General features: G+C 39.2%; 4 protein-coding genes across 13 annotated transcripts in view; 2 read left to right on the top strand and 2 right to left on the bottom strand.

The window, feature by feature from the left end:
• The first annotated feature begins 638 nt into the window (after positions 1-638).
• akap12a (A kinase (PRKA) anchor protein 12a) lies at positions 639-9,674 on the top strand. Its single transcript, XM_042437065.1, has 4 exons — positions 639-1,014; positions 3,240-3,339; positions 3,511-9,303; positions 9,426-9,674. Exons 1-3 carry the CDS (start codon positions 907-909, stop codon positions 9,273-9,275), a joined length of 5,973 nt encoding a protein of 1,990 aa, XP_042292999.1. The 5' UTR covers positions 639-906; the 3' UTR covers positions 9,276-9,303; positions 9,426-9,674.
• A 1,231-nt stretch (positions 9,675-10,905) lies between these two features.
• On the bottom strand, positions 10,906-16,307 carry rmnd1 (required for meiotic nuclear division 1 homolog). Its single transcript, XM_042437172.1, has 12 exons — positions 16,145-16,307; positions 14,964-15,421; positions 14,758-14,863; positions 14,588-14,663; positions 14,135-14,174; positions 13,878-13,978; positions 13,679-13,785; positions 13,526-13,590; positions 13,293-13,369; positions 12,286-12,406; positions 12,079-12,195; positions 10,906-11,525 (listed from the first exon to the last, which is right to left on the bottom strand). The coding sequence occupies exons 2-12, from the start codon at positions 15,408-15,410 to the stop codon at positions 11,493-11,495; spliced, it is 1,290 nt and encodes a 429-aa protein (XP_042293106.1). The 5' UTR covers positions 15,411-15,421; positions 16,145-16,307; the 3' UTR covers positions 10,906-11,492.
• Positions 16,308-17,366: 1,059 nt separating this feature from the next.
• ccdc170 (coiled-coil domain containing 170) lies at positions 17,367-22,103 on the top strand. Its single transcript, XM_042437165.1, has 8 exons — positions 17,367-17,578; positions 17,757-17,939; positions 18,073-18,375; positions 18,870-19,070; positions 19,264-19,437; positions 19,671-19,913; positions 20,187-20,390; positions 21,261-22,103. The coding sequence occupies exons 1-8, from the start codon at positions 17,552-17,554 to the stop codon at positions 21,486-21,488; spliced, it is 1,563 nt and encodes a 520-aa protein (XP_042293099.1). The 5' UTR covers positions 17,367-17,551; the 3' UTR covers positions 21,489-22,103.
• The window catches only part of syne1b (spectrin repeat containing, nuclear envelope 1b), an 86,950-nt gene continuing 81,519 nt past the window's right edge, over positions 21,714-27,144 (bottom strand). For 8 of the 10 annotated variants that reach the window (XM_042437052.1, XM_042437044.1, XM_042437045.1 and 5 more), the window contains 6 exons: positions 26,741-26,941; positions 26,477-26,605; positions 25,967-26,179; positions 25,704-25,796; positions 24,713-24,771; positions 21,714-22,868 (listed from right to left, as the gene is read on the bottom strand). In XM_042437052.1, coding sequence (XP_042292986.1) covers positions 22,625-22,868; positions 24,713-24,771; positions 25,704-25,796; positions 25,967-26,179; positions 26,477-26,605; positions 26,741-26,941 — 939 coding nt within the window. In that variant the 3' untranslated portion in view covers positions 21,714-22,624. The remainder of the gene's footprint in view (positions 22,869-24,712; positions 24,772-25,703; positions 25,797-25,966; positions 26,180-26,476; positions 26,606-26,740; positions 26,942-27,144) is intronic. The other 2 variants (XM_042437051.1, XM_042437050.1) reach the window with 1 other exon arrangement.

Genomic DNA, 27,144 nt, shown 5'->3' on the forward strand with positions numbered 1-27,144 from the left:
GACCAAGATCCGGCATCAGGAGCAGCAACCAGTTTCCACTGTCATGAGCTGACATGACAAACCTGTAATGAAATTAGCTCGCTCATTTGTCCAAATGAATGTGCAGCTTCAACTTCCCCCCCTACAAAGTTCAAATTCAAGCTACCTACATAGGTTTAAGATGCTGATTAATACATAGTGTTTGTACAAAAGCAACAAAAATAGAATAATATGCTAATTGTCTTTATGATCAAGATGGTTTCTTTTATGTTCCCTTTTTGAAATCACACTAACTGAAAGCTCTGGATCACAATTTTGTTTTTTTTTTCCCTGTCAGGCAACTGTGTGGTCTGTTTATGGAAAATTAAGAAGTCCCTTTTGAAAACAAATGGTCGAAAATGATGAAATTCATTTGACAAATCTGCAAACTATTTAGGGTTTGCAGTCCAGCGCTTTAGTTTTAAGTCATTCTGCATCAAAGTGCAGCCTAAGAAGCAAGTCATAATTATTTGATGTCTTATATCTGCATCCTGTTTCAGATTAAAGATTTAAATGTTGTTTTTTTCTGTAACTTAAAACACAACTGCCCCCTGAAGAGAACATACAGCGGTGCAGGTTCATGCTTGTGCTTCAGTCATCTGAGGACAGGCTGTGTTTTCTCTGCAGAGTTTTTTCTTTTTTTCTTTTTTTGATGCAGCGAGAGGCGTGCCGGGCCGGGCCGGGCCGGACCAGACTCATAGGCTTCATGTGATCCTGCGGGGTGGTGTTTGGCTAAAAAAGACTTTTCAAGATTCAGGCTGCACCATTTGAGATCTGACCGTCCGACCGCGCTCTCACGGAGCTACCGGGTTGCGTTTCGTGCACATTTGGGATATTTCCATCACTTGTGCGGCTCATTCCGGACAGTGTCGCGCTGCAGTTCCGATAATGGGAGACGCTCAGTCTGCGCAACGGGAGGGCAAGAAGGATGCAGCGGCTGAGGAGGAGAGCGGAAAAGTGGATGATGCTCAGACTGAGCAGCATATTGAAGAGAAGGTAACATCTTATTTCCCCACAGATTCAGATTGTTTACTTCTTTATAATGATTTCTCCTCATCATCTACGCATTGAGGATTTCCAGTAACTACAGCAACAATTTATCCAGTATAAAGCCTATGAACACTGTCAAAACAAACCAGGCAGTTTTGCTCGTCATAAAAATGCTGAGGCAGGAGTCTGTTGTTGTTAGTCAGGACAGTGCAGGTGCTGCTTGCCAACATATCCATTAACCATGAGATAAAAAGAAAAGTCCTTGTCTCGTTTGAATGAAAGGCAATGAGCTCATTTGATTATTTTGTACCACTGATAATGTCTTTTAATTAAAGAAAGTGCTTTTTAGCTTTCTAACAGAAAGCAACCATTTATTAATTTCTTCCTGCTGAGTGCAAGTACATAGTGAAGGCATTACTACCAATTCATCTTATTAACACACAAGTGAAGCTGTTGCAAATGTGTAAAAGCTTAGAAACTGTACATGCCTCTTGAATGCTGACTTTAGTTTTGGTAGTTGTTAGTTTTAGTCTGATAAGAGCTGCTACTGCTCATCTGAAGACTTTGTTTTCATTGTGCGTGTTGCAGTGGTTTGGATTAGATGAAAAAGGAAACAGCGTGGAGGAATAATAACCCTTCATTCCTAAAGGAGCCTAAGAAAAGCCCAGGGGAGAGATGGAATTTCCCCTCTGCTGCACTCAGCAGGAGCCGACATTGATTATTTGTGTATAACATGATCACTGGGTCATGCTGAGAAGGAAGTCAATTAGACAGCACTGTCCCGTGAGAAGGAGAAGAGCTATTGTCTTAAGAGCTATAATTATTTAAATTGTGTTGATTTAATGGTACATTTGACCTTTGTGACTCAGGTGATTTAATGATTTTAAGGATGGGATAAGGGGCAAAGATCGTTCTGTTAAAAGTTTCCAAAAAAATACCCTTAATTTCATAAATTAATTTGTTATATCCCAAAATCCACTCTGTTTTTCACCAAGTTATGATTACTGTCAAACTAATCTGACTAATGTGACTAATCTAACTAATCTCAAATTAAAAACCAAAAATATTTTGTGTCAATATTTTGCAAAGCTACCTCAAGTCCCCAAAGGCATGGATGTATTTATACTTTAAGTATGATCCCTTTTAGTGGCACTTTTTTGGCTTCAGATGACAAAAAACAAAGACATGCCTGTCCACAGCCCCTAATTTAGGCAGTGTGCGTGCATGTAAATGGTGAATAATTGTTGACTGGAAAAATCAGCTCAAAGCCAACCATAATCATATTATGCCCTTTGATCTTTGGGCATACAGACATGTTTCAGTTTAGAAATTCCGCTATTTTTATCTTTACATCTGTGTATTGAAAGCTGGGCTCTAGTCATCTTGTCATTGAATTCGGCCACATTATTACATTAAAATTAAGATAAGGCCAAGCCATCCAATGATGAAGTAAAGTATAGATAAAACCTTTTCAAAGAACAAATCATGGGTCATTTGAACTGAATCGATTTTACGGGTACAGTTAACATATTATGCAACACACTTAAAGGAAGTGTTTTGCTGTATTGTTTGAAGGCAGACTCAGGTCTAGCCCTGATCCATCAAAAGTAACTGCCCACAATGAACAAGAAACAGTGCTCTATGTATGTAACAACATGGCAAGACATAAAAACAATGGCTGGAAATTAATCCACAGTATTAATGTCAAACAATGTCTTAGCAGGTATTAGCAGGTGCACAATCACCATAACAGCTATAGTATATTTATTGCTGTTAATTCAGCGTGTTCTCCACACTAGTTAAAGGACGTGTTTCTTGTTCCCTATCCCCTGCTCAGTCTTTCCAGACTAATCTGGCACACGGATTTGAGATTGGGACAATTAGGGTTGTTAAAATATAAAGCTACAATCACACCCTGCTAATAGTGACTGAAGTGTGTTGTTTGTTTACAGTGTAGGACTTTGGAGCCCTCAGTTAATCAAGAAATGAAATTCTTTGCTTTCAGAGAAGCTCAAATTATGATGGATTTATTAATGGTACAAACTGAGAATTTTTCTTTTAACTGAACCAGTGCTTGTGTAGATACAACCACAAACTAGAAAATGTTTAAAAATTACCGCTGAACAATGGAAAGTGGTTTGATTGTCTATTATTTAAGCTTCCATATAATCTAATATTTGCCACAAGAGCAAAGGCACATTGTACATTCTATGTTTTGTGCTTCGTTTCAGCCTCTCAAAAACAATGGGCAGATCTCCGAGATCAATGGAAAGGCAGATGGCTCTATAGCAGAAGTTAATGGTTACTGTGATGATGAGATTGCTGCAGAGGGTGGGTACTCACAATCTGTGTATTAGTCCACATTGACAGACAATGTCAGCATAATTTCACCAGACACATAACTTGATGGATTGCAGTTACTAGAATTTCATCACTGTCATTAGTTTCTTTTTACAGTTCTTGCAATCCAAGTGATTCTATGTTGTTTCTTTTCTGGTCTAGCTATCCTCTCTCCAGATGAAGATGTTACAGAAACAAAAGAGCCACTGAAAGGGGCAGAAACACCATTAGAAAATGTCAACATTAGTGAGAAGGAATCACCTAATGAAGCTGATCCTAATGAAGAAGTGACCCTGGAAATGACAGACATGGAAGCAAAGCAGAATGACATCAATGAAGGTTTCAGGAAATTCTTCAGTAACATTGGTTTGAAATTGACAGTAAAGAGAGGTTCGGGAGAGAAAACTGAAATAGCAACAGATGTGCCTGTTGAGACCAACATGGAAGAACCAACAGCTGATGTCGAGGAAACCGATACCAAAGCCAAAAGTGAGAATGCTGAACAGAATACCGATGTGAACATAGCACCCGAGACTTATGATAATGATTCAATGTGTGCTACGTTGACATACGTCACATGCTGTGACGTTCTAGAAAATGCAGAGGAAAAAACAACAGAGATCAAAGAAGAAGCTACATCTGATACTGCAGATACAACTACAAGTTCACCTGACGTTGAAGAAGAAAAAACAAACCAGGATACCACACCTGAAGAAGAGCAACATCCAACATCTCCACCTAGTCCTGATCAAGAGGTGGTCGTATCTCCAATTAAAAGGTTTTTTACCACTGGAATCTTTTCTGGACTACGGAAAAAGAAGAAGTCTGTAGAAGATGAGACAACTGAGAAAGAACTGGTGGACCTGAGGAAAAAGGAGGCTGTAGAGGCGACACAGGATAAAGAGATTAGTCCAGGTGTTCAGGCAGCTGCAGTTGAGACAGAACATAAAGAAAATGAATTTAAAGAGGAAAACTTGCCAGCAGCATCAGCTCAGATGACCAATGCTCCCGAAGTTGGAGAAAATAAGCTAGAAGGGAAATTACCTCCCACAGACTCATCAACTGTTATTGTCAATGAGCCTGAACTTCTGAGTTCTCAAGAGAAGGACAAAGTTCAAGCCAGTCCTCTAAAAAGGCTCCTGTCAGGGTCTAGTTTAAAGAAACTCCCCAAAAAGCAGCGAAGCAGGACATCAAGTGATGCAAAGCTGTCAGACTCTGGGGAACATGTTTCAGATCAGGTCCTGTCATCTACCGAGTCAGCAGAGCACCAGAGAGAGGAAAGTCCGGCACAACCCTCTGCAGAGGCAGCAGAAGAGGAGGATGGTGCATGGGCTTCCTTCAAAAAACTTGTGACTCCTAAAAAACGTATGAAGAGGTCTTCCTTGAGCAGCGAAGACACAAAAATCCCAGGCTCAGTAGAGGAAACAAAGCCAAGTGAAGGAGAACAAATATCAGATCACAGCACAGAAGAAAGCAAAAAAAGGAAAGATTCGTCTGTTTCATGGGAAGCTGTTTTGTGTGGATCCGGAAGGAGAAGGAGCCGTAAAACGTCAGACTCTGAGGACGAAACACCTCAAATTGAGAATGACAATACAAAGCAAGGTGCTGAATCCCCTCTAGAAAGTTCCAATGAGGCTGAAGAGATTTTAGCCTCGTCCCCAAAACAAGCAGGAAGTCCTTCAGAGGGTGATGGAGGGTCAACATGGAAATCATTTAAAAGACTTATTACCCCCAAAAGGAAAGGCAAGAGTGAGGAAGAAAGCAAAGATAACATTCAGTCTGACAGTGAAGTTACTCAAGATGAATCATCTTTTTCAGCAGAGAGGCTTCTCCCAGGTCAAAAAAAGAGAAAGTCTGCTGAAAAGCAAGACCAAGTATCTTTGGATGAGGCTGATAAGGACGCTTCAGGTGATGAAGACTCTGAGACACCAGCTGTGGTTCCATTGTCAGAGTTTGATACAGTTGAGACAGATGTTGTCATACAAACACAGGCAGATGTAGAAAGTCATGTACCCAAGGAAGCAGACTATGAACTCCAGCAAGACCTCCTTGATCAGATGGCTGAACCTGTCCTACCTTCTGATAATCTGCTGATTGAAGGACAGAAAGTCCAAGACAACGATGATGCTTTACAAAATCAGGCACCTACAACCTCTCCTACAAATGAAGATGATGCCCTTGCAGAATTAATCAGTAAACATCAACAACTCAGTGATATCCCAGAGGAAGGAATAATTACAGAGACCATGGGCACGCCAGCTTCAGTCACGGAAGAAGCAGCTGGAGATGACACTATAGCAGAGGACTTGATAGAAATCACGTCTGAGGTCTTTACTGCACCAGAGCCTGTAGACATTACCCAAGCAGATGAGACTGAGATGATCTCTGCAGTTTCGCAGCTATCAGAGTCTTCTAAAACATCTGGCAACACAACACCAGTCCCAGCAGAATATGACGTCAAGGAACAGGAGGTGCTTCTGCAGCAGGTTGTGGAAACCATCACCACAACGTCAAAGGCGCTCCCAGTGTGTACAGATGACTTCAGCTCAGAAAAAATAGTTGGTTCTGTCTCGCATCAAATACTCGAAACATTTGTAACAGAGGATCCAAAAATTCTGGAAATACACAAAAAATCAGATGCAAGTGCCATAATCACAGGTCTAAATGTGGAAGAACTGGATGCAGTTGATATCATTGCAGCAACAGCCCAAACAGAGATCATATCTGAAGTCAATGAAGCTGTTTCCACAGAAACTGTGTCTGAGATTCCTACTGAGGAGTTCGACACAGCTGACATCGCTGTAGATGAAGTTCATGAGGTCAACGTTTCACAGCCAGACGAAAGCATACCAGAATTAGAAAATACTAACGAGAGCCAACATCTGCAGGAATGCCTAACTGAGGTAAATGAAGCTGTGTCTGTAGAGCTAATGCATGAAAGTAAAGGAATTAGCACAGATGAAGGTTCAATAGTTGGTGCACATCAAACTGAAATAGAGCCCCCAAAAATGGACTCTCAAGAAGCGGATTCAGCTGCTGCAGAAGCAGAAGAAATTATGGATGGAGCCGTTGAGCTGGAAGAACAGTTAGAAACAAAAGATGAAAACATAAAGAGCATCACTAATGAAGTCGAAGTTGAGGAAGATTCAGCTGTTGTGGTTGAGGAGTTGCATGCATTAACAGCTATAAAAGCAGATACATTAGATTTAGAGGAAGGTAGTGATCAAACTCTTGAAAAGGAAGTAATATCAGAGGACATTACAGCAGTTGAAACAGTAACAGATGAACTCAAAGAGGAAACAGTGCCTCTCACTGAAGTCAATGTTGAGCCAGAAAATGAAGATGAACTACCAGTAGATCTATCAAAAGCTGAACATGAAGAACCAGAAGTATTAGAAGCTGTAGATGCATCAAAATCAGATTCAGATGATGGTAGTGTCCAATCACTTAAAAAGGAAGAAAAATCAAAGGATATGCCAGCAGAAGAAGCAGTTACAGAAGAACTAGAGGAGGCAACTGAAGCCAATGTTGAGTCAGAGGAACTGCCAGTGGAAGCTGCCAAAACTGAACACATCCAAGAACCAGAACTATTACCATGTGATGTAAAAGATATTGTAACTGAAACAGAAACTGAGGCAGAGGCTCCTACATCTGAACAAGAAGTCACAGAAAGTGTTGAGGAAGGTAGTGCTCAGGAACCTGAAAAGCAAAAATTATTAGAAGAAGAAATTCCAGAAACAGAGGACGTCATTGCTTCAGAGGAAATTCCGAGTCAAGTTGTGGCACAACTGGATCAGTCTTTAGAGATAAACCAGGATCAGAAAACTCAGGACACCACTGATGACATCCCACAGGATGTTCAGGTTGAGGAGGAAGACCACACCCCTGAAGTTGTAGATGAGTTAAAAACATTAACAGCTGTTCATGTATCCTCTGTTAATGAGGAAGCAAGTAGTGTTCAGGTCCTAGAAAAGACAGTGAATTCTGAGGAACCCCCAGCGCCTTGTGTGGATATTCCTGCAGTTACAGAGGAACCCAAACATGAGGTGCATATCAGTGAAGTGCAAGACAATATTGGGGGAGAAAAAGAAGGTGAACTTCCAGGTGCTGAGGTGAAGACTGCTGCAGTTGAGCATGCCGAAATAGCGCAAGTAAGCACGTGTAATCTTAAAGACATCTCAGCTGCAATACCTGATGTTACGATCGAGAAAAGATCAGGCATTAATGAACCCTTAATAGACACAGTTGTAAATGAGCTACTGTTAAAGGAGACAATTGAAACTACAACACCATTAATGAAAGATGATGTGATGGAGACAGCACAGGAGGGCAGTGTGGTTGTGATGATGCACGTGCCATTGGTAGAGTTTGAGGGCAACCAGAGAATTCAAGTGCAGGTGGTTGATGTCAATATCAAATCGGCTGAGGCAATTGTGGATACGATGCTGGAAGTAGGGGTGATGGAAGCCAAAGACGTTATAGAAACAATAGATGTTTGTCATGAAACAGTGAAAAAAGTAGACAATCTCTCAGCCATTTCCGAGATTGAAGAAGAATTAATTAGTGAGGAAAACAAGGTGACCATTCAAGAAGTTATTCAACATGTGAAGGAGAACTTACCTGAATCTGTGATGGTCCAATCCAGTGTTCAGAATGAAGTTGTCAACGTGGAGCAAGAAGTTATAAAACAGCAAAATGCTGCGATAGTTGAAAGTGTATTAAGTGAGGTGGATGATCAAAAAGTGATGGAGGAGAAGAGTACTGGAGCATCAAGTGAAAGAAAAGATGAAGGTGATAACTCTGCAATCACAACTGCACAGCAAGCCTCTGAGGCTATCAAGCAAACACCTGATATTCCAGAAAGTTCAGATGTCTCTATAGAAGCTTGCAAGGAGGATTTGGAGGAAACTAAAGCTGAACTACAAAAATCAGAAGTAGGCGTCACAGCAGAAGATGCAACATGCTCATCAGAGGAATTAGCTATGAAGAAAGTCAATGAAGACACCATGGATGGACCACAAATTGCCCAAACACAGATTGCAACACCTAGCAATACTGGATTAGTCGTCCCCCAAAACACCGGAATAATCTCATCAATAGGCAATGTGGAGCCCCCCTCAAGCCTTTCGTTAGAATTCAAACTTAACATACAGTTTGGGCAGACAAAGGTACCTGTTTCCCCACAACATACAACAGAGAGAACTGAACTCATCAAACAGACAGATGTGTCTGAGGTCGGAGTTCAGGCAGTGGAGGAAGTAGAACCCATAAGGCAAATAAATCCAGTTGAGAGCCACAAACAGACAGAGCTAACTGAGGTCGCTGCTCAGGCAACAGAAATAACGGAGAAAGCAGCAAGCTTAGATTCAGCAGAGACAGCAGTGATCACGAATCATCCAGTCCCATTGGATTTTGGCATCCAAGCAATGGAAACAGTAGAACCAGTGGAAGAAACCAAATCAACAGAGAGTGTAATCCCCAACGTCCAGGCAACAGAAACAATACAACCAGTAAGTAAAACAGAGAAAAGAGAAATGTTCCTGAGCCAGCCAATACTCTCTGAAGCTTGTGACCAAGAAGCAAAAGCAGAAGAACCTGTTAAACAAACAGAGGAGGAATATGACCAGGATGTGTGGTTGGATGCCGAGGAAGACATTGATGCTCGAGAGCAAACAGAGGTGTCCCTTCCTGAGGAACCTCTGGAACATGAGACAGACGGTGACCAAGAAGAAAAAGCAGTACTTGAACATGAGTTTGAAATGCCTCCTAATTCCAAAACAGAGGCAGAAGAAAACCAACAAGAAATACACAAAACAGAAGGAAAATGTGGAACATGCGAAGTTGACAGTGAAGGTGAAGATTTTGCTGTTGCACTTGAGGATCCCGAAACTGCAACTACAAGCGTCACCACAATGGAGTGGGATTAAATCCCCCTAACATCAATGACAATGATTGGTAAGCTTTTCCATGTGTTCATATTTTAATGTCAAATACAACATTTGTTTGTGAGTTAGGTTCTCTAATCATATTTATGGGAATATTCTAATTAATATCCTGTTACATTTTTTTCTTTCTAGGTTGGACAATCAAAAAGGAAGTCGTTCAAGTTTTTAAGAACACTCAAAAAGCCATTATAGACAAGGACTGACTGGTTGAGGAAAACTACAGGAAACAGCATTTTGCTGCTGTTATTTGACATGATGTTCAACCAAAAATACTGCAATTACTGGTGAAAGAAGTTTTTTAGATTTATTTTATTAATATCATTATAAAGTGTGTGATTAATGAAAGAGATCTGGCAGAGAGAGAGAGAGAGAGAGAGAGAGAGAGAGAGAGAGAGAGAGAGAGAGAGAGAGAGAGAGAGAGAGAGAGAGAGAGGCATAAATTGTGAACGTTTTCATCTTCTCAGGGGGCATGCAATGTGATTTTAGGGATGTAACACCGAACTTCATCCTCTGTGCACTGGCCTCTTTCAGTAAAATTTAATCAGATGTTTGATATGTAGTGCAATTTTGATTACTAATCATATCAGATCTTTAAGCATATTTCATGTGTCTTTGCAAAGATCAAACTCATTCTGCTTTTGAATATAATGTACATGTCTAAGATGTTTTTATGGTAAAATGCTTCATATACATTTGTATAAGTGTTCAAAAAATCAGCTTGACTCAGACACAGGACAGATATTCATTACTCTTGACACACAAGACGCTAATAGTATATTAGTATATGTAAATATTTCACAGCTTACACTAAGTATCATCTGTGTTCATGAACTGTTTTATCATTCAGTATCTGTTTAATTATTTCACTTAAATACATTTTATTATTCCTATGGGATCTATGCAAGTAAACCAATACAGACCTGAGCATACTGAAAGACATATAGTATTGCTGTATATTACTTTGTACATTATGACCATTTTAATGCTTATATATGCAGAGCTGTACTCATTTGAAACTAAAAGAATTTCTACTGTTTTAAGTTTAAAACAAGAGCATGAAAGGAATGTTTGACTGGCATGGCATTGTTTTAAAAATATATTAATTTTCACAATATTTCTGATTTGTACTATGCAGACACAGCAGTTTAAAGTAATCTTCATATATGTATTTATCTTTAATATAATTATAATAAGCAGAGCCTTAAACATAAACAACCACGGCAGCTTTACGCATCCTGTTTTATTTCCCAGCTGTTCATGTGTGTGTTTCACTGAGCTTGAGGTTTGTTATGGCTGAGAGAAAAATGGTTGCAAGATTTGTGTTGGCTGTTTTTCCTCAAACATTTACTGACTTTTATGAAAAAAATCCTGCTGATCTGAAATGATGTGACCTTAACTAATGACTAAATAAGCACCTGAGTTACCTGTGTTTATATATATATTTACGTATATATTTACATTTCATTAATAAAATATTTTATTTGAATAAATGAATACCTTCTTGTATTGTCTGTCTACACAGTAAAGATTGTTGTCATCATAAGTTGGCTTCAAACATTTTAATAAACTAATTATTATTCATTAATATAATATTTTTCATGCAAACACAATAATAACCAGCAAACATTTCAAACACCAATACTTTATTGCATCCTCTACAACACAGCACTCACAGTTGGGAGTTCATGGACTTGATGAGTTTGTATATATTCCCGCCTTGTTTTCTTTTTCTACTGCTTGTGTTCAATTACGACAATGATGCCACATGTTGCAGCCCTCAGACTCTAAATAAGTCCTTTAAAAACAGCATCTTTCATACAAAACAAGATTCATAGACTTTTGCACATGATGTAAAAATGAAATGAAATTTCTTAAGCACATAAATTCAGCAAACAAGACTCAAAATAACATTACTGTGTCAGCTGATGCCAACAGTTCAAAAGTCCCAATGATGTTTAGCATAAAAGTAAAGAAATGGTGGAAAAAAAATGTGTTAAACTGTATGTTGTTGAAAGGTAGACAGTATACTCTACATGGACAATAAGACATTCAAAAGTGTTTAGGTCCGCTTGATGATTTCAGTTCCAGAAAACATATAATAACATATATCTAACAGAGTACCTCTGTATAGTGCAGCATTCTTCTTTTGCAGTTTTTTTTACTGTAGTTTTTGGATTTGTGCATTGCTCGAGGAGCAGCTTAGAAGATCATCCGTGCAAGTTCAAACATTACCTGCAATGAAAACAGAGCGACAGATGTAATATTTCACTGAAAAAAGCAGTATGCAAGTATTTGTTTGAGCATTTTAAACCTTTATGAACCTTTTCACTGCAAACATTTTGACTTGTCAAGTCAATGTTATTTATATAAGCACCAAATCACAACAGAAGTTATCTCAGGGCACTTTTTACATAAAGCAAGTCTAGACTGTACTCCTTAATTCACAGAGACCCAACATTCCCCTATGAGCAAGCACTTGGTGACAGCGGCAAGGAAAAATTCCCCTTTAACGGGACGAAACCTCGAGCAAAAAGAGAAAAACCTTGTCAAAGAAGGAAAAGCACAGGTGGAAGAAATGACATTAATGATGGCGGCATTCCATGGTACCTCAGCTGTACACAATTCCACCCAAAAAGAGGCACACAAATGCTGAAATTATCCTATAATTAAATGACAGACAAGCTAATACAGTGGCAGTTGCTGTAACAGTTGCACAGTGCTTGCAAAGTGCAGATCCCAGCTTTGATTGATTAAGACGACCGCATTAAGATGTGATCTCTCTTACTTCAATAGTAATGAGGATGACTATCATCCACTCCAACCTCAGGCTGTGCTTCTCACTCAGGTGACTCCTCATCAGGTCTGTCAACTGTGTGCAATGTTCAAGCTTCTCGTTCATGACCTGAAACATAGAAAATATTTTAAGCATCCTGAGCAAAGATCAGAAATAAGATCACACATACATTTAAAAAAAAAAAATTGGTTTAATTACATTGACCCTGCGGTTGATGCTGAGAAACTGGCAGGTCTTGTCATAGAGTTTTTCCAGGTTTTCTCGGTCCCAGTAAAAATCAGGTGTGATGAGAAGGTCAGACCTCAGGTTGATACAGTGTCTGTCAGAGGAGGATGTAAAAACAAACAGAAATGTTAATAATCATATACATATCATATATATCATTCATACAGATGGGCTTTCTCTATGATCATGTGTCTTCAGGCCAATCACATTCCCAAGGGAGGCAAGAGTTGTGGCCCATGATGGACATGAGTGACACCATATACCTCACATTTCATCATTTAGAGGTGGTGATGTCAATTTTCTCAGAAAGAGAAGAGAGGAAAAGAGAAGTATTCTGAGTTTTGTTTTGTTTTTTTTTATCTCAAAAGTTTATTTCTTGCAGACATAAATGAGGGCTTCTCAATTAATGAGTGTTTTATAAATTCTTAAATATTTCCAATTACCTTAATTTTTTGTGTTTTTACAATGAATCTCATTGCTCTCTTTGCCTTTTTTATTTCACTTTTCTTTGCCTTTATGCTTTTAAGACACTTACAATGAAATGTCAAGTGTTTTCAAGTATGCCGAACTTAATAGGCCCACTTTGTACAAAGACATCACCTCCTCTATAACAGCTTAGGTACCTCCCCATAGATGCACGTTTCCTGTTAATGGACCAAATATTGATTTAACCACATCCATCATTAGGCACAGCCTTTGCCTCTCTGCCAGTTTGGGAATGTGATAAGACTATAGGTGAAGAAACTGACAACAACTGGAAATCACAGGCAAGTATATAAATGTCTTTATAATACTAAAGTCATGGCAACGCTAACTGAATAATCCTCAGATGTTTATCCTAAAGATACACGTCTGAGATTCCAGGCTGATTTCCAGTTATAATAGGAAGGTTTCAGCATGCTGTTAAAACTTTGAAAAAAAAAATTGAATGCTTACAGAGCCCACTCAGAGAAATGCTATTTAGAGAAAACTGAATTTACCTTAACGTGAAAAGCTCTCCTATCTTCCGCATAACTTCTGCCGAGGACAACTTGACTCTTTTGCCTGACTTCAGTGTCTGAGGAAAAATAAATAGATGAGGACATTAGGGAGTGCACTTATGTTTAAGAAATAACAGATCTCACAAGCACGACCAGCTGTACACACAAACAAGCATTACAGATAATCAATTACTCATAATTTCTTGCTGCTTGCTGTTAAATGTCCACTGTACCTCTGGAATTGATTGAATTGACTCTACAAAGTTGTCTAATGACACTTCCCATATTGCCAGCTTCACTGGAAAAGAAAGCAAAAGGTTTAGACTCAGCAGACCACAAAACAAAACAAATGTTAATGACTTAAGAGTTGAAGTGTAGCTTCTCACCTGACAAACTTAATGCGTTTGAAAAAGCAAATTTCTCCAAAACAGCTTCATGTTCATCCATCTTGTCACTCAAAATAAAGTTGCCACGCTCAAGCTTTGTATTTCCCCTGAGGAAGAAATTATTCAGATTTTACCAAATAAAACATAGAGAGCATCTGGAAGTACAAATAAACAAGAACAAAAGCGAACACCGACATACTCTGCAACAGCGTAGTTGATCTCTTCGTTTTCCCAGTGGACTAACGCTACTTCATAAGGTTGAATCTCATGATGTTCCAATATTCTCAACACCTTTTTCATCTGTAAAGAGGAAAAAAGTGTCAATGGAGTACGCTGCAGTAGAGAAGTAGGCGAAAACATAATGAATTAAATAATATACTTTTTAATATACTTTTCATATAAAACCACAGATACAAGAAGTCTTAGTGAAAAGTAGTAGGTTGGAAATTTGTTTACCATTTTCTCCTCAACATTCCAGAAAACTACAGATCCTTCCCTGAAATTTCAGATTGGGAAAGTCAGCCCATGATTTCTTACAAAAATACCATTTCAAGGTCAGGGTATCTTTTCAACTTTTTCAATACTAGCATAAATGCAATATATGAGTTACTGTACTGATTACAATAATGTGGTATTAATGCAAGCACTCAAACATGAACCTTGCCTCAATAAAACACAGTCTAAACATTGTCAAGTTATTATTCTGATCAGGAAATATTTGATCAAAGAATAAGTAAACAAATGCCAATGCGTTGCTCGACAGTTTTTGATCCTCAAGTATTCAGGTTCGATACCCAGCCTTATGTATAGCCAATTAAAATCATTGCATAATGAGTTTCCTTCTCAATAATCAATCATCGGACAATGTACGATCAAGACAAAGCCTGAAACAGACGACTTTCTATCTACCTGAAGAAGAACATTAGAGCATTGTCATCTGGTTTTGCAGCCATTTCTGTGCTTATCACCAAGATGTTTGAGGCATCTGAAATTAAAAAATAATGATAATAAATTGTTCCAAGCAGATTACATCACAATTAATTCCCTGGAAAGTTGTTATTTCTGAATAATTTTCAAACCTCTTGGCAAAGCTATCTCATGGAAGCCGTGGCCTATCAAGTCATGGCAAAGTGTTGGCAAGTGATACTGATCTGCTGTTGCAAAGGCAATACATTGCATCATATCCTACAGAGAAAAACACAGCTTAATTAATAACTGACTCAAACCCTGACATGTATAAACATTTAAATGTATCAATAACTCATCTGATGACTGCCTACATCACCTTGTCCTCATCCATGGAAGGCTGATTGGCTCTGGAAGGTTGTTTTGTTCTTGGTCCTTTGGGAACCCTCTTCCCGGGCACCGTGGCTGGTTTTAAACTTGATTTTAATACTGGCTTCACAAGATCTGAAGTATACAGACGCTTCTGTCCACTTCTACATTTTGTCAGTATCCCAGAGTCAATGAACAAGGTGCTGCTTAGACTCTTAGATCCGCCTAACGCAGGAAGAGCATGCTGTATGTTTTTCTGCTGTTGATGAAGAGTATTTAAATAACACGTCCTTGGAGAGGTTCCTGCGCCAGACCAGTTTGAGTGTGCCCTGGGTTTGGGTTCATACTGGTGTGGTTGTATAGACTGGGAGAGACAGGAGGAGGCAAGGATGCAGACTGGGTTCCTCTCCACTGGCCGCTGAGCTCCCAGTCTGGTCCACAGCGTCCGCAGAAGCATCTTCCCACAGACTGCAAGGCACAAATAGAAGCAATAGAAAATTAATTGCCAACTATTTTGATAATCACTTGATTGTTTTGAGTCAGTTTTTTAAGAAAAAAATGCCACAACTTTGGGTTTTGGACTGTTGGTCAGGACAAAACAAGACATTTGAAGTTGCATCATGGGCTTTGGGAGACAGTGATCGACATTTTTCACCATTTTCTGACATTTTTATTGACCAAAAAAAACTAATCTATTAATGGAGGAAATAGTCGACAGATTAATCGATAATGACAATAATTATTAGTTGCAGTCCTAGACACAAACACAGGAAACAGCAGTTAGTGCACTACCAGAAGTTGCATCATGAAATGTTATGACCCAATTTAACATTACGAGCATTGCAGGATTCTGTGAACCTACCTGGATCTATTTATTTATTCATTATTATCTATATTTAATAGCTTCACACCTAAAATCTTAAATATGAGACATCTTAACCTCTATGAAATAAGAAAAATTGTCATCAAAACAAACTAGACTGACCTTGATTACATTAGCTATCAGTATCCTTATTAGCGGGCTGGTTAGGATATATCCTCTCAAATAAAATGTGTGAATATACATTAAACACACACACACTTTAATATACCTGGTGCTGGTTAACTTTATGCGGTTACACAGTAGTGAGTAGCGTGCAAACACAATTCACTGTGCTGGTATATGTGACTGTTAGCCGTCAGCTAGCTTACCTGTAAATGTACCAAGCAGCGATTTAAAACAAGCAGATGGTGAAATGACTCCAGTCGTCAAAAAAAGACAACCAGGGTTAAAATATAAGTAACTGTGGCTACATGACCACCTGCATGACAGTCCAAGGAGGTGTGTTACTGTTTCCTGTTTGGGATGATGACACGATGGTAGAGTACAATGAGCGTGGCTGAGCCCTGAACTTGGACTCGCAGGCAGAACTTCCTAAAAGAGCAGCACATTTCACAGGGCTGTATTTTATATGCAGAACGAAAAGTATGACTCAAGTATAAATAAATGAAGAAATGTATAAACACAGAAATTAGTAAATAAATATACATATGTAGAAAAACAGAAATAAAGAAATGTAGAAATACATAAATAAATGAATTAATGTAGAAATACATAAATAAAGAAATGTAGAAATGCATAACTAAATAATTGAAGAAATGTAGAAATACTGTATTAATTAACTATTTAATGTAGAAATACAGAAATTGCCTACATAAAAAGTTTATTTATTGGAAATGTAGAAAATGAATCCAAGACATTAATTTTATTATGTCCTTTTTCATCACCAAAATATATCCATTTTTCATTTATCCATACATTTAATTATTTATTTCTGCATTTATTTATCTATTTATTTATTTATGCCTAAGTTATTTGTCATCCTCCATAATTTTGTGCCACCTGTAAGAATATTGTTCTTTTTCAAATAGATTAATCCTTCTTGGATATTCAGGTTACATGGGATTTGGAAAATCATTATTCTTACAGTTCAAATAGTCTACGCTTGAGTATGTCTATACATTTTGTGTGTTATTTAAATTCTAAAGTGAGAATAATTTAATCATATATTTAGTTGATTTACATGACCTGACAATGTGAGTCACTAAACAAGGTAGTGAACAAGAGGTAGCCGTTATTACTGGGTGACAGGCACAATCATGCATTAAACAAGACCTGAGATGAAACAACTGACTAACTAATATTCCCTGTAAAGCAAGATGGAACAATTTTAGACACTGCCATGTTGAAGGAAGAGAAAAAAGCGCTACCTGAGAGTCTAAAGTCAGGGCAAAAAACCCATAGAGTGAGTTGACCTTCACATCTATGTTCAACTTGTTTTGGGCCCTTTCTGTTATTTTATACATTTACTTGACCTAAATTAATACATCACTATTACATTAAGTACATTTTAGGCTATAAATAAATAAAACATTTCATCGGCATTCAAAGAACATTTATTTTTCTAATTGTCAAAGTCCCCAGATGTCTGAAGTTTTCAGCTACAGCGCCTCATCTGGTTGAGCCTGGTATAGCCTGTGTTTGCTGTTGCCTGGAGACTTGTTAAAATACAGACAAGTTTCTTCTGTATATCCACTCACTCTGCTACACTCCTAATTATGGAAGTTATGGAAAACCATGATGAGGTATGCTTCACTACAGATGACTATTTGACCTCCATGTATTTGTTGTTATTGAGAAGAACAAAGTTGCACATAAATGTGGCAATTTATTCATCAGGTTTGACTTTTAGCACACAAAAATTATGTTTACTAATTGTCATATTTATAGAAGCTGAAGCCACTTACATTATTATCTCAATAGGTAGACCAGTCTAACGAGAGGGAGAGGCTGAAGATGAAAATTGCTGTTTTGGAGGAGAGTGTGAAGTCCAGTGAGGTGGAGTGCAAAGCCAGCAGAGAGATGGTGCTGAGGCTGGTGGCAGAGCTGGACCGAGAGAGGAGAAAGGCTGCCAGCAGTGCAGCAGCACTTGATTCACTCAAAGTGGTAACGTTAACACTAAACTTTGAGGGCCAAATTCAGTGTCACATTCAGTGCTGTGGTTGGAGATTCGGGCGATCCAGGACTGGGTGACAATATTTAGTGTTCTGACCCTTTATGATGTTTTTGTCCCTTTCAGGAGTTAGATGGCCTGGTGTTGGGAAAGAAAAGTGTAGAGATGGAGATGCAGACACTGACAGAGAGACTTGAAGCCAGCAAACGAGTCATAGAGGCAGCTAGACGAGAATCACACTGTTTGGAGAAACAGGTGGAGGAGCTTGAGAGAAAGGTCCAAACGAGCCACGGGGAGATCCAGGCAGCTGAGGAGAAACTGCAGATGTTCCTGACAAAGGTTGCATCCCTGCTCCAGGGAGAGTCTGAGGACAGCATCCCACCCAAAGAGAAAGATATTTTACACACACTGGATAACTTCTGCAATAAGGTAAGGAATTGAGAGTAGGGATTTCTGGTACAACTTCATATACTTCCAAGGTGCAGAGAGAGGGGAAGTAGTCTTAAGAGCAGCAACACTTACTGGAGTGTTTCAGCTTGGGTTACTTTTTAGGCTTGTGGCCTTCATCAGGGTCACAAGTCAATAAAGTCCCCAAGCTGAAACACTTTATATTAGTTTCTTTATTTGTCTTACTGAGTTATGGCCCTGTAAAGCAAATATTTATGGCTCTTTGAACACACACTCACTACTTCAAAGTGTAAGATTTTCAGTGACAAGCCATTTTCTGGTACTTACAAATCACTATATATTTTAACAGTGCTTACTTTGTTTATTATTTTACATTATCAGCATGTCTCTGCATTTATCTTTGCATTACATTTCAGGTTTCCATCTCTCAAAGAAGAACTCCTACTCAAAGATAAACACTAGTATCCTTAGTGCAATTCTTCTAACCAGCCTTTGTAACTGTTCTGGCTCTGCAGACGGTGTCAGAGATGGAGGCGAGGCTTTGTCATGCCTCCGAGGAGCTGAATGAGCAGATGGAGCTCCAGCACAGCGCACTACAGAGGGCTCGGCTTGCAGAGCAGCAGGTCCAGGACCTGAGGGAGAGACTGCAAGGTCTGGAGACTGAGTTGTTGACAGCAGACATGCATCGAGACGGGCTGCAACACAACAATCAGCATGTGAGTAAAGTAGTACAAATGCTGGTGAGCCATCATAATAGAATTAAATTGGTACATACATACATGCATAAATAGTTATAGAAGGCTAGAAAACAATCACATAGACATGGGTAAATGTAAAAATGTTAAATTCATCATCAATCCAGTGGCATATATGTTTACTTGAATGATTAATGATCAACTCTTTCTAAAGTATGAAGAGTTCCTGGAGCAGCTGTCAGAAATGATGAAGGTTGACAGTATTGCTGTGGATCTGGGCTTCGACATGAGGCTAAAACTCATCCTGTCCCGGGCAGAACAGCTTGTCAAGCACGAAGGAACTGCTTTGGTGGAGAGCAAAACTCTGACCTACAGCCTGCAGCGAAAGGTACATAACTTTTATGGTGGGAACTTGTGTGCAAAAAAAAATCTTATTAATGAAACCTTTAGATGTTAAAATGGCTTCGAACAAGCAATCACACATGCACTAAGTGGAATTTGATTATCCATTTATCTTATTTTCATGATGTATTTAATGAAAACACTTTTTTCTCTGAAAGTACACACGCAGAGGAGCAACTATGTTGGCATGAACAGGGAAACTATTCTTGCACCCAACAGTTAAAGTCACAGAAGGACCAACTAGAGAGCAAAGGACTCCACATCCAGCTCCTGAGGAAGAAGGTTTCAGAGCTGGAGGAGGAGAAGAGGAGCAGATCGGCGTTGGCCGTGGAACGAGATGACGCTCATCTAGAGGCCAGACGACTGCTGAAGAAACAAGAGCGTCTCCAAGGCGAGCTGAAGGCCACCAAGCTGTCCAACACTGAGCTCAAGGCCCAGCTCTCCCACACCAATGAGCTCAAGGTAGAGGGGAGAGGGTTTCGGACCAGAATTCCATCCAGAGGCATTTTTACCTCATAACGTTTGGTGTATTTGTGTTCATTTTTGTGTATGTCCGGGTGGGAAGAGGGGGATTGTAATTGTGAATCGGTTATGTACAGCAGCTTGAAATCAAACATGTATATTTAACAAAGTATCAGAGTATTTGAGAGCAGATATAAACTCCTAGATAAAGTCACTGTTGTTTCACTAAACGCCAACTCCCACTCGGGTCTCTGCTGTGTCCAACGTGCCAAGTTGAAAGTCCTGGAACAGGATCAGAGCATACAGGAGCAGAAAAAGAAGCTAGATCAGCTGGTGGAGGGAAAAGCCAAGACGGAGAGGAAGCTGAACACACTGAGCTCAGACCTTCAGAGTCAAGAGAAGAAAACCAAAGAGGACCAGCAGCAACTCAACACCCTCAGACAGAGCCTGGCTCAGCTGTCTGAGAGGGAGAGAGAGGTATAGTGTTGATATTATGAATGCTTAAAGTTTTGTTCTGCAATACATTTTCCTTTTGGAGGGAAAGTAGAAAGTGAATGTTCCACTTAAACAAAAAAACCCCAAAACAACTCAACTAACGGTTCAGCTTACTTTGTCGTTTCCAAAGCTTTCAACCCCATCTTGTGGTTTTCCTCTGCAGATGGTGTTGCTAGGATGTCATATCGATGTTTCAGCTGTTATCACTACAGTAACATGATCTGCTGAGGAAGGCCATGAGATGAGGTTGAAAGCTTTGTTGGACCATGTATATTTAGAATTTTCTTTTATCAAGGATGGACCTTCAGGCCCAACTTAATTTTAAATGTTTTTTTTTTTTTTTTAAAAGATGAGTTTTTACTTTATAATACAATATTTTTTATGGTCTCAAGACAGGTGGTAGCTTATATAATATACAAACATGGTATCTGCTTTCTCTCAAGTTAACAAAAGCAAATAATACTATATGATTTTCTTCCCGTTTGTTTAACTTTTAATTTACAGCAAACTTGTAATTCAATTTAAATAAATAATTAAAAATAATTGTTTCATTAACAGGTATGATTGACAAGTTTGATTTAAAGATTAAAAATAAGCATTTTGAGTATGAAAATAAAGGCCTGTGTCACCCTGAACAAACACTACTGATGTTAACAAACCTTAAAGGGCAACAGAGAACCCTAAAACCTCATACTCAGCTCATAGCGGTAGTCTGTGTATGATAAGACCTGTTAATCGGCTGAGTGGTAGAAGGTTCAAATATTTGGATGACTCATATTTAAACTTAGATCATGGATTCTGCCGTTCAAACCAGATTTAGATGGGTTTTTTTTTTTGGTCTCCATTGTTCAGCTGGTGGATTTCCGGATGGTAGTTTCCCAGATGCTCGGTGTGGACGCCACAGCCTTGGCTCTCCCAAATTCTGAAATCATCAAATTACTGGAGACCCTTCTTCACACTCATCATCACCATCATCACCTTCATCATCATGCAGATATGCCCTGGCACTGTCCTACTCACCAGAGGCCTTGTCTTGCCCAAATCCAGGACCTGCCCACAGGACACAGTTCACCTTCATGAAGCCTAGAATTATATATTATACTTAAACCAAACTGCAGTTGAAATGTTGAGGTATTAATTGTAGTCTAAAAATAAAATTAAGATAGCCTTGAACTTGCACAGTATGACATGATCAATCAAAAAGCACTCTTATCAGATGAAGCTCAGTATAAATATGACTCACCAATAATTCACTGAACAAACATTAAAAATGTAAAATGTAATAATCAAATAAAAAGACAAATATCAAAATGGAGATTTGGCATTCATTGTTTCTGATGGTCGCATATACATACATTTTTCATATTAATTTTTTACCATTATATACACATGTTAGATAATCCTGGACTGTTATACATTTGATACTGAACTGACAGTCATACAAAATATACAATAGTTCTATATGTCATAATTCTCAATCTTAAAGTCGTATTTGATATTTTTTTTTAAAAATAAAACAGCAAAATGTATAAAGACCATGGATGGCAGATGTTAGAGGTTGAACTCTTGAATTGTGCCTGACTTTGATTGAAAACACACATCTTGGCTTAAATGAATCTTACATGAATCAATGTAATTCAAGTTGAAAAATGGACTTTTAACCACAGACACAATGAAGGATGTAAGTAAATAAAAGCAGAGATTAGAAGTGCATGCCAAAATACAGGTAAAAAAATAATTGCAATGTAAGATATATTAAATGCTTTGTTTGTTTTCTTTCTTTTTTTTTTTTCTTTTTACAATTTTTTGAGTTATAAGCAAATTCACAGGCTATATTTCAGCATTTAACTTTGGTGCTATCCACTGACAGTTCTCTCGAGAGAAATACAACATGTATATGCCACCGCGTTGATCTTGAACAGTTCATTCATCCAGTAGATGTCGACCGTGAACAAAAACAGTTCGGGTTCTTTAGTCTTGTTACACCAAAGATGACACAGCATTACACAGAGTAACATAGTGAGGCGCTTGATCCTATGTGCTACACACAAAGATTTTAACTGTAGATGGCAGCTGTATTTCTGCAGTACAAATGGATGACTATGATCAGTTTTTGCTCCCATCATGATTGAACCCCATTCAAAGGATATAAACATGATGCCAAGTTAGGTCATACTGATGCAAGAATACTGAAATGAAACACTCCTGAAGCCAGCCTACACTGGAGGTGGTCCGTTAGTGTAGCTGAGCATCGGGTAGAAGGAATGAGCAAAGTTGTTGGACTGAGAGCAGTAGTCCTCCTCAGACATTGGCAGCAGGAAGGCAAGGACCACCAACAGGAGCAGGATGAGCTGGAGAGGCAACGCGACCCAGAAGACGCGCCACAGAAACGAGGACCTACGAACCTCCGATATCTCCGAATCAGAAGGGAAGGAACCGGATCCAGCGTCGCTGCGAGACCTGCTCACACACACATGCGTGCACACACACAACGCAGCACAGACTGAAGTTTAGTTACTCAAATCGATGAGTGAGAACACACAAAATCCCTCCATCTGCTTTGTCATCTGAATCACTAATTTGACAACTGTATAATCACATTACAACTTACAAAAAAATAAACTCACAAAAAATATCTGACAACTTAATTTAGTCTAATAAAATAAACAAACTTCAATTGAATTTCACTCTAATATAACATCCTTCTCTTCAAACGCTTCATTGTTTAAGTGTTGAATAATTTTTCAATCCAAATAAGATCTCAGTTCAGCGACAGGGGAACTGCATGGCAGCGCACCATGCTGTGTTTGGGAGACATTGCCAACATGGTTTGAAGCAATGTTGGGACAATGTTTAACATTGTGATCTACATGCTGACTGAGACTAGGTGGATAAGCACAACTACATAGACAGTCACAAAACAGTTTTCAAGGCAAACATACAATCCTGCACCAAACATATACATATGTGAGCTTGCATTCCTTTGCAAAAGGATGTTAGGATAAAAGACAAAAGGCATGCTGCAAGTGTCAGCTAGATTTTCAGATATTATTATTTTTAAAAAGGACTTTTTGAAGGTTTGTGTCCTGTTGAAAAATGCAAAGCATGCCGAGGCGAGAAGAGCGTAGCAATTAGAAACAGCTTCTTTGACGAGGTAGTTCAGCTAAGCTTGCTTTTTTTTAAAGGAACAGTTTGACATTTTGGGAAATACAAGTTAGATGACAAGATTGATACCACTCACATGTTTGTACACTAAATATGAAGGTGGTTAGCCTAGCTTAGCATAAAGACTGAAAATGGGAGATACTGCCTCCAGTTCTCAGCAAGAAAACAAAATGTCAAACTATGAATTTAATTGCAGCATTTATAGTCACCATCACCCTCAGTAAAAACTGTCTTCTTACCTCAAAACTTCCATGATCAGTTAAAAGGGAATTACTATAAAGATGATCACTTCACCTACTTACAATGAAAAGATAATTAATTTACTTCTTTGAATCAAGAGAAAACTGACCTACAGTGCTTTCTAAACATACTTCATTAAAATGATCCTTGACTCCAGGAATGCATGGACAATAGTGATGTATGTTTTAAACTCTGCTCCTATGCTGTTACCTAAAGTGCCCCCTTACCACTTCACAAATGGAGACCTGAGAGGCAAGACTCACAGATGACAGACTGAGGGGTGGGAGATGGTGGATAGTCAGTGAGATAGCAGAAAAAGAAGAAGAGGAAGAAATGTCACACATAATAGAGAGAGAGAGAGAGAGAGAGTGTGAGAGACAAAGAGAGCGAGAGAGAGAGAAACTGCAGCCTTTGCATTGTTCATTGCAGACATTTACTGGCTCGGCAATCGGAGAGAAAAGAGTGTGCGTGTGTGTGTGTGTGTGTGTTCAGTAATAGCGAGGGAGTGTTAGCTATAGAGAAATATTTGTGTTACACGTAAGAAATGCCCTCTGGTTAGCGACATTAAGCAGCCAAGGACATTGGCGGAGAAGAGGCCTTGCACCATTCCTTGTGAAACTCTTTTATCAAGGATGTGTGGGCTGCCACTCACCTCATCACCTAGCCTAAACAAGAGCGTCTAGACTGACAGAAGATGATGGAATTCACTGTCATGAGCTGCTAATCTGATACAAGCGTTAAAAAACTGAAATTGGGACTTTTTTTTCTTATTCTTTAAAACACAGCTTAAAACTCGGAGTCTTCAGAGGGGTTAGTAAACATGAATCGGCCTCCGTGTGCATCATGGGCTGATGAGTTCCATTATCTTCTGGGTGTGCTAGAAACCAACAGAAAGGTACCTGTGGTGTGGACTGCTCACAGAGGGTCCAGGCTGTGACAGACTACATTTGCCCCGTTGCTGTTTGCAATGAACAGGGGGGAGGGGGGTAAAAGAAAGAAAGTATGTTTCAGTCCAGGCAAATCAAGACAAAGCTACCGATGAAAAGAAATCCCAAAATGAAAGAAGAGCAGCAACAAAATCATATGTGAAGGTGATAAGATTCGTTACCCGTGATAATAAGGAATCTGGCTTTTCAAAGTGCTCGACTACTTTGAAGTGCTCTTTGGCTTGTGATTGCAAATAGGAAGCTACAAATTATGCAATGTGATGCATGAATTTCTTTGCTAACAGTGACATTTAGTAACATACACATACTATAAGCAGCGACAAGCTTATTTGGACTGATCTTTAGATAAATAATGACTCAATACTTGTGCAAAAACGATTACTTTCTCATTTTTGTAACGTACAATACAAAACAAATATAATGTCATGCTTGCTACATCATAAAACAACATGTTCTATGCTTCTTTTGCAATTTTAGCAGTTTCATGACAGCCAGTATTCCTGAGAATAACACTACAGGGATAAAAAACAAAACTAGTGTGAGAAGAAATTAGAGGAAAGTCTACTGGGAGGAGAGATTTGCAGGACAGAAGTTTTCAGTCTGGAAGAGAGAACAAGAAAAAGTTGTCCAAGAAAAGGAAGGAAGAGATAAAAAAAAGTTAGAAAGAAAGGATTCCCCCGTTCTCTGGCAAGGATTGCTCTGGGAACAGATGACATGCATGAAGAGTAAAAGGCTGGGAAAGAGTTCAGAATTCAGAGGTAGGGAGTGTAAAGCAGGTTGTGGAGGTTTAGAAAGGCGTGAGGAGAGATCTTGGGATGAGAGGGGTGAATCTGGCCTTTGAAGGGGCATTCGGGGCACAAGTTACTGTATGCACTGTCTTAGAGGGGTTACCAAGCACCTGGCTTCTCACAGAGCAGCGTGTACGGGTAGGTGTATACGTTACCGATCGTCGCCGACTTGGAGTGCTCCTTCCTGATACAGGACTGAGGGACCCGGACGTGTCCAGCTCATCAGCAGACGACCAAGATGACAGATCCTGTCAAAGGAAACATTGACACAAAGAGAGAGACACATGAGATATCAGGCAGTGGCAGGCAAACTGTCCTTTTAAAAAAAAGTTATCTGGCCCTTTACACAGTACTATATTGCTAAATCAAGTCTCAGAGTTGTTCATGTAACACTGGACAGGTGTACCTAAAGACGTACCTGCTGACTGCTGGTGATGTCCAGAATCTTTGCCAGCTCTCGGAGGTCTCGGGTTACTTCTTTCAGCAGTAGTTTCAGACGGTTCCCAATGACATGAACCTTCTCCTTGGCCTCTAGGCAGTCGCTGCCCTGAGAGTTGACCAGCAACTGGAGGGACATGTCTTGCAGCGAGGCGACTTTCAGCTGGGAATCCAGCAGCTCCTGGCGGATTTGCTGTGAAGATTGTAAATTAGAGTAGAAGAACTAGAGTTATTCACACAATCCACTTGTTTTTAAAAGGGATAGTTAGTTAGTTTGACCCATAATTTTAATCAGGATGTATATTTTTTTCTTGGGCTCATGTTGTTAATGACCAAAACTACAACCTTCAGGCCTTTTAACTTTAAAGGAGAACTGGTAACTGTTCCAAATTTTTACCAAAAAAGACAGTTTTCAATTAAATGTTGTTCCACTCTAAACCCCTGAATCAATCATACTACTCACACATTGTAATCAATATATGTTCTGTACCGTAAGTGTTTTATGGTGCTCTTGGAGAGTATCACTGTCCTGGATGGGGTCAATGGGAACCACCTCATTCCTCCTGCGGTCGATGTTTTCCAACCAGAGCAGCAAACCGTGGCTCATCTCATGGAAGTCCTATTGATAAGATGTGGATCAGGAATGTAGAGATTCAACTGTATGCATAATTACAGCTCTATAAAACAATATTGCATCACATTTCAGATCAATTTGTCCAACTCAACTTGCACATCAAAGCTCACTGGCACCTACTTGGCATTGCATGAGGGCTTCCTGTAATGAAGACCTCCACTCCTCCAACGAGCTGCCCAGTTTGTCCCAGTGGTTGTTCATGTCTTTCAGTTTGGCCTGTAGCTCTCTGGACTCCTCTGTGTCTGACTGCACAAACTCAGCACTGCACAGGTTGATGGACAACACGATGGCCTTTCGCTTGTCGAAAGCCTTCTGCAGCTCCTGTAGACAAACATTTACATTTTACAGTTTAATGAATGCAGAGCAACTTACAAAGGACATAACAAAGATAAGAGAAAATCATCAGCAAGCATCAAATTCAATTTCTCTCCAGTGTGAAAGCCAATAAAACTGACAGAAGGGATCAAGTTGCTATGCTGTAGCTTTTACCATAGAATAAGTAGATGGTAAATGATAAATTATAT

This window comes from Thunnus maccoyii, chromosome 16 (assembly GCF_910596095.1).
Source record: "Thunnus maccoyii chromosome 16, fThuMac1.1, whole genome shotgun sequence".
NCBI lineage: Eukaryota > Metazoa > Chordata > Actinopteri > Scombriformes > Scombridae > Thunnus > Thunnus maccoyii.

Excerpts from the sequence above, each read along its gene's own strand:
- ccdc170 (XM_042437165.1), top strand. The coding sequence starts at position 17,552 with ATGGAAGTTATGGAAAACCATGATGAG. Across the intron at positions 19,438-19,670 it reads CCTACAGCCTGCAGCGAAAG|TTAAAGTCACAGAAGGACCA; the intron begins GTACATAACTTT and ends TGCACCCAACAG. Across the intron at positions 20,391-21,260 it reads TGTCTGAGAGGGAGAGAGAG|CTGGTGGATTTCCGGATGGT; the intron begins GTATAGTGTTGA and ends TCCATTGTTCAG.
- rmnd1 (XM_042437172.1), bottom strand. The coding sequence starts at position 15,410 with ATGCTTCTGCGGACGCTGTGGACCAGACTGGGAGCTCAGCGGCCAGTG. Across the intron at positions 14,664-14,757 it reads TGAGATAGCTTTGCCAAGAG|ATGCCTCAAACATCTTGGTG; the intron begins GTTTGAAAATTA and ends TTTTAATTTCAG. Across the intron at positions 13,786-13,877 it reads ATCAACTACGCTGTTGCAGA|GGGAAATACAAAGCTTGAGC; the intron begins GTATGTCGGTGT and ends TTTCTTCCTCAG.
- akap12a (XM_042437065.1), top strand. The coding sequence starts at position 907 with ATGGGAGACGCTCAGTCTGCGCAACGGGAGGGCAAGAAGGATGCAGCG. Across the intron at positions 1,015-3,239 it reads AGCAGCATATTGAAGAGAAG|CCTCTCAAAAACAATGGGCA; the intron begins GTAACATCTTAT and ends GCTTCGTTTCAG. Across the intron at positions 3,340-3,510 it reads TGATGAGATTGCTGCAGAGG|CTATCCTCTCTCCAGATGAA; the intron begins GTGGGTACTCAC and ends TTTCTGGTCTAG.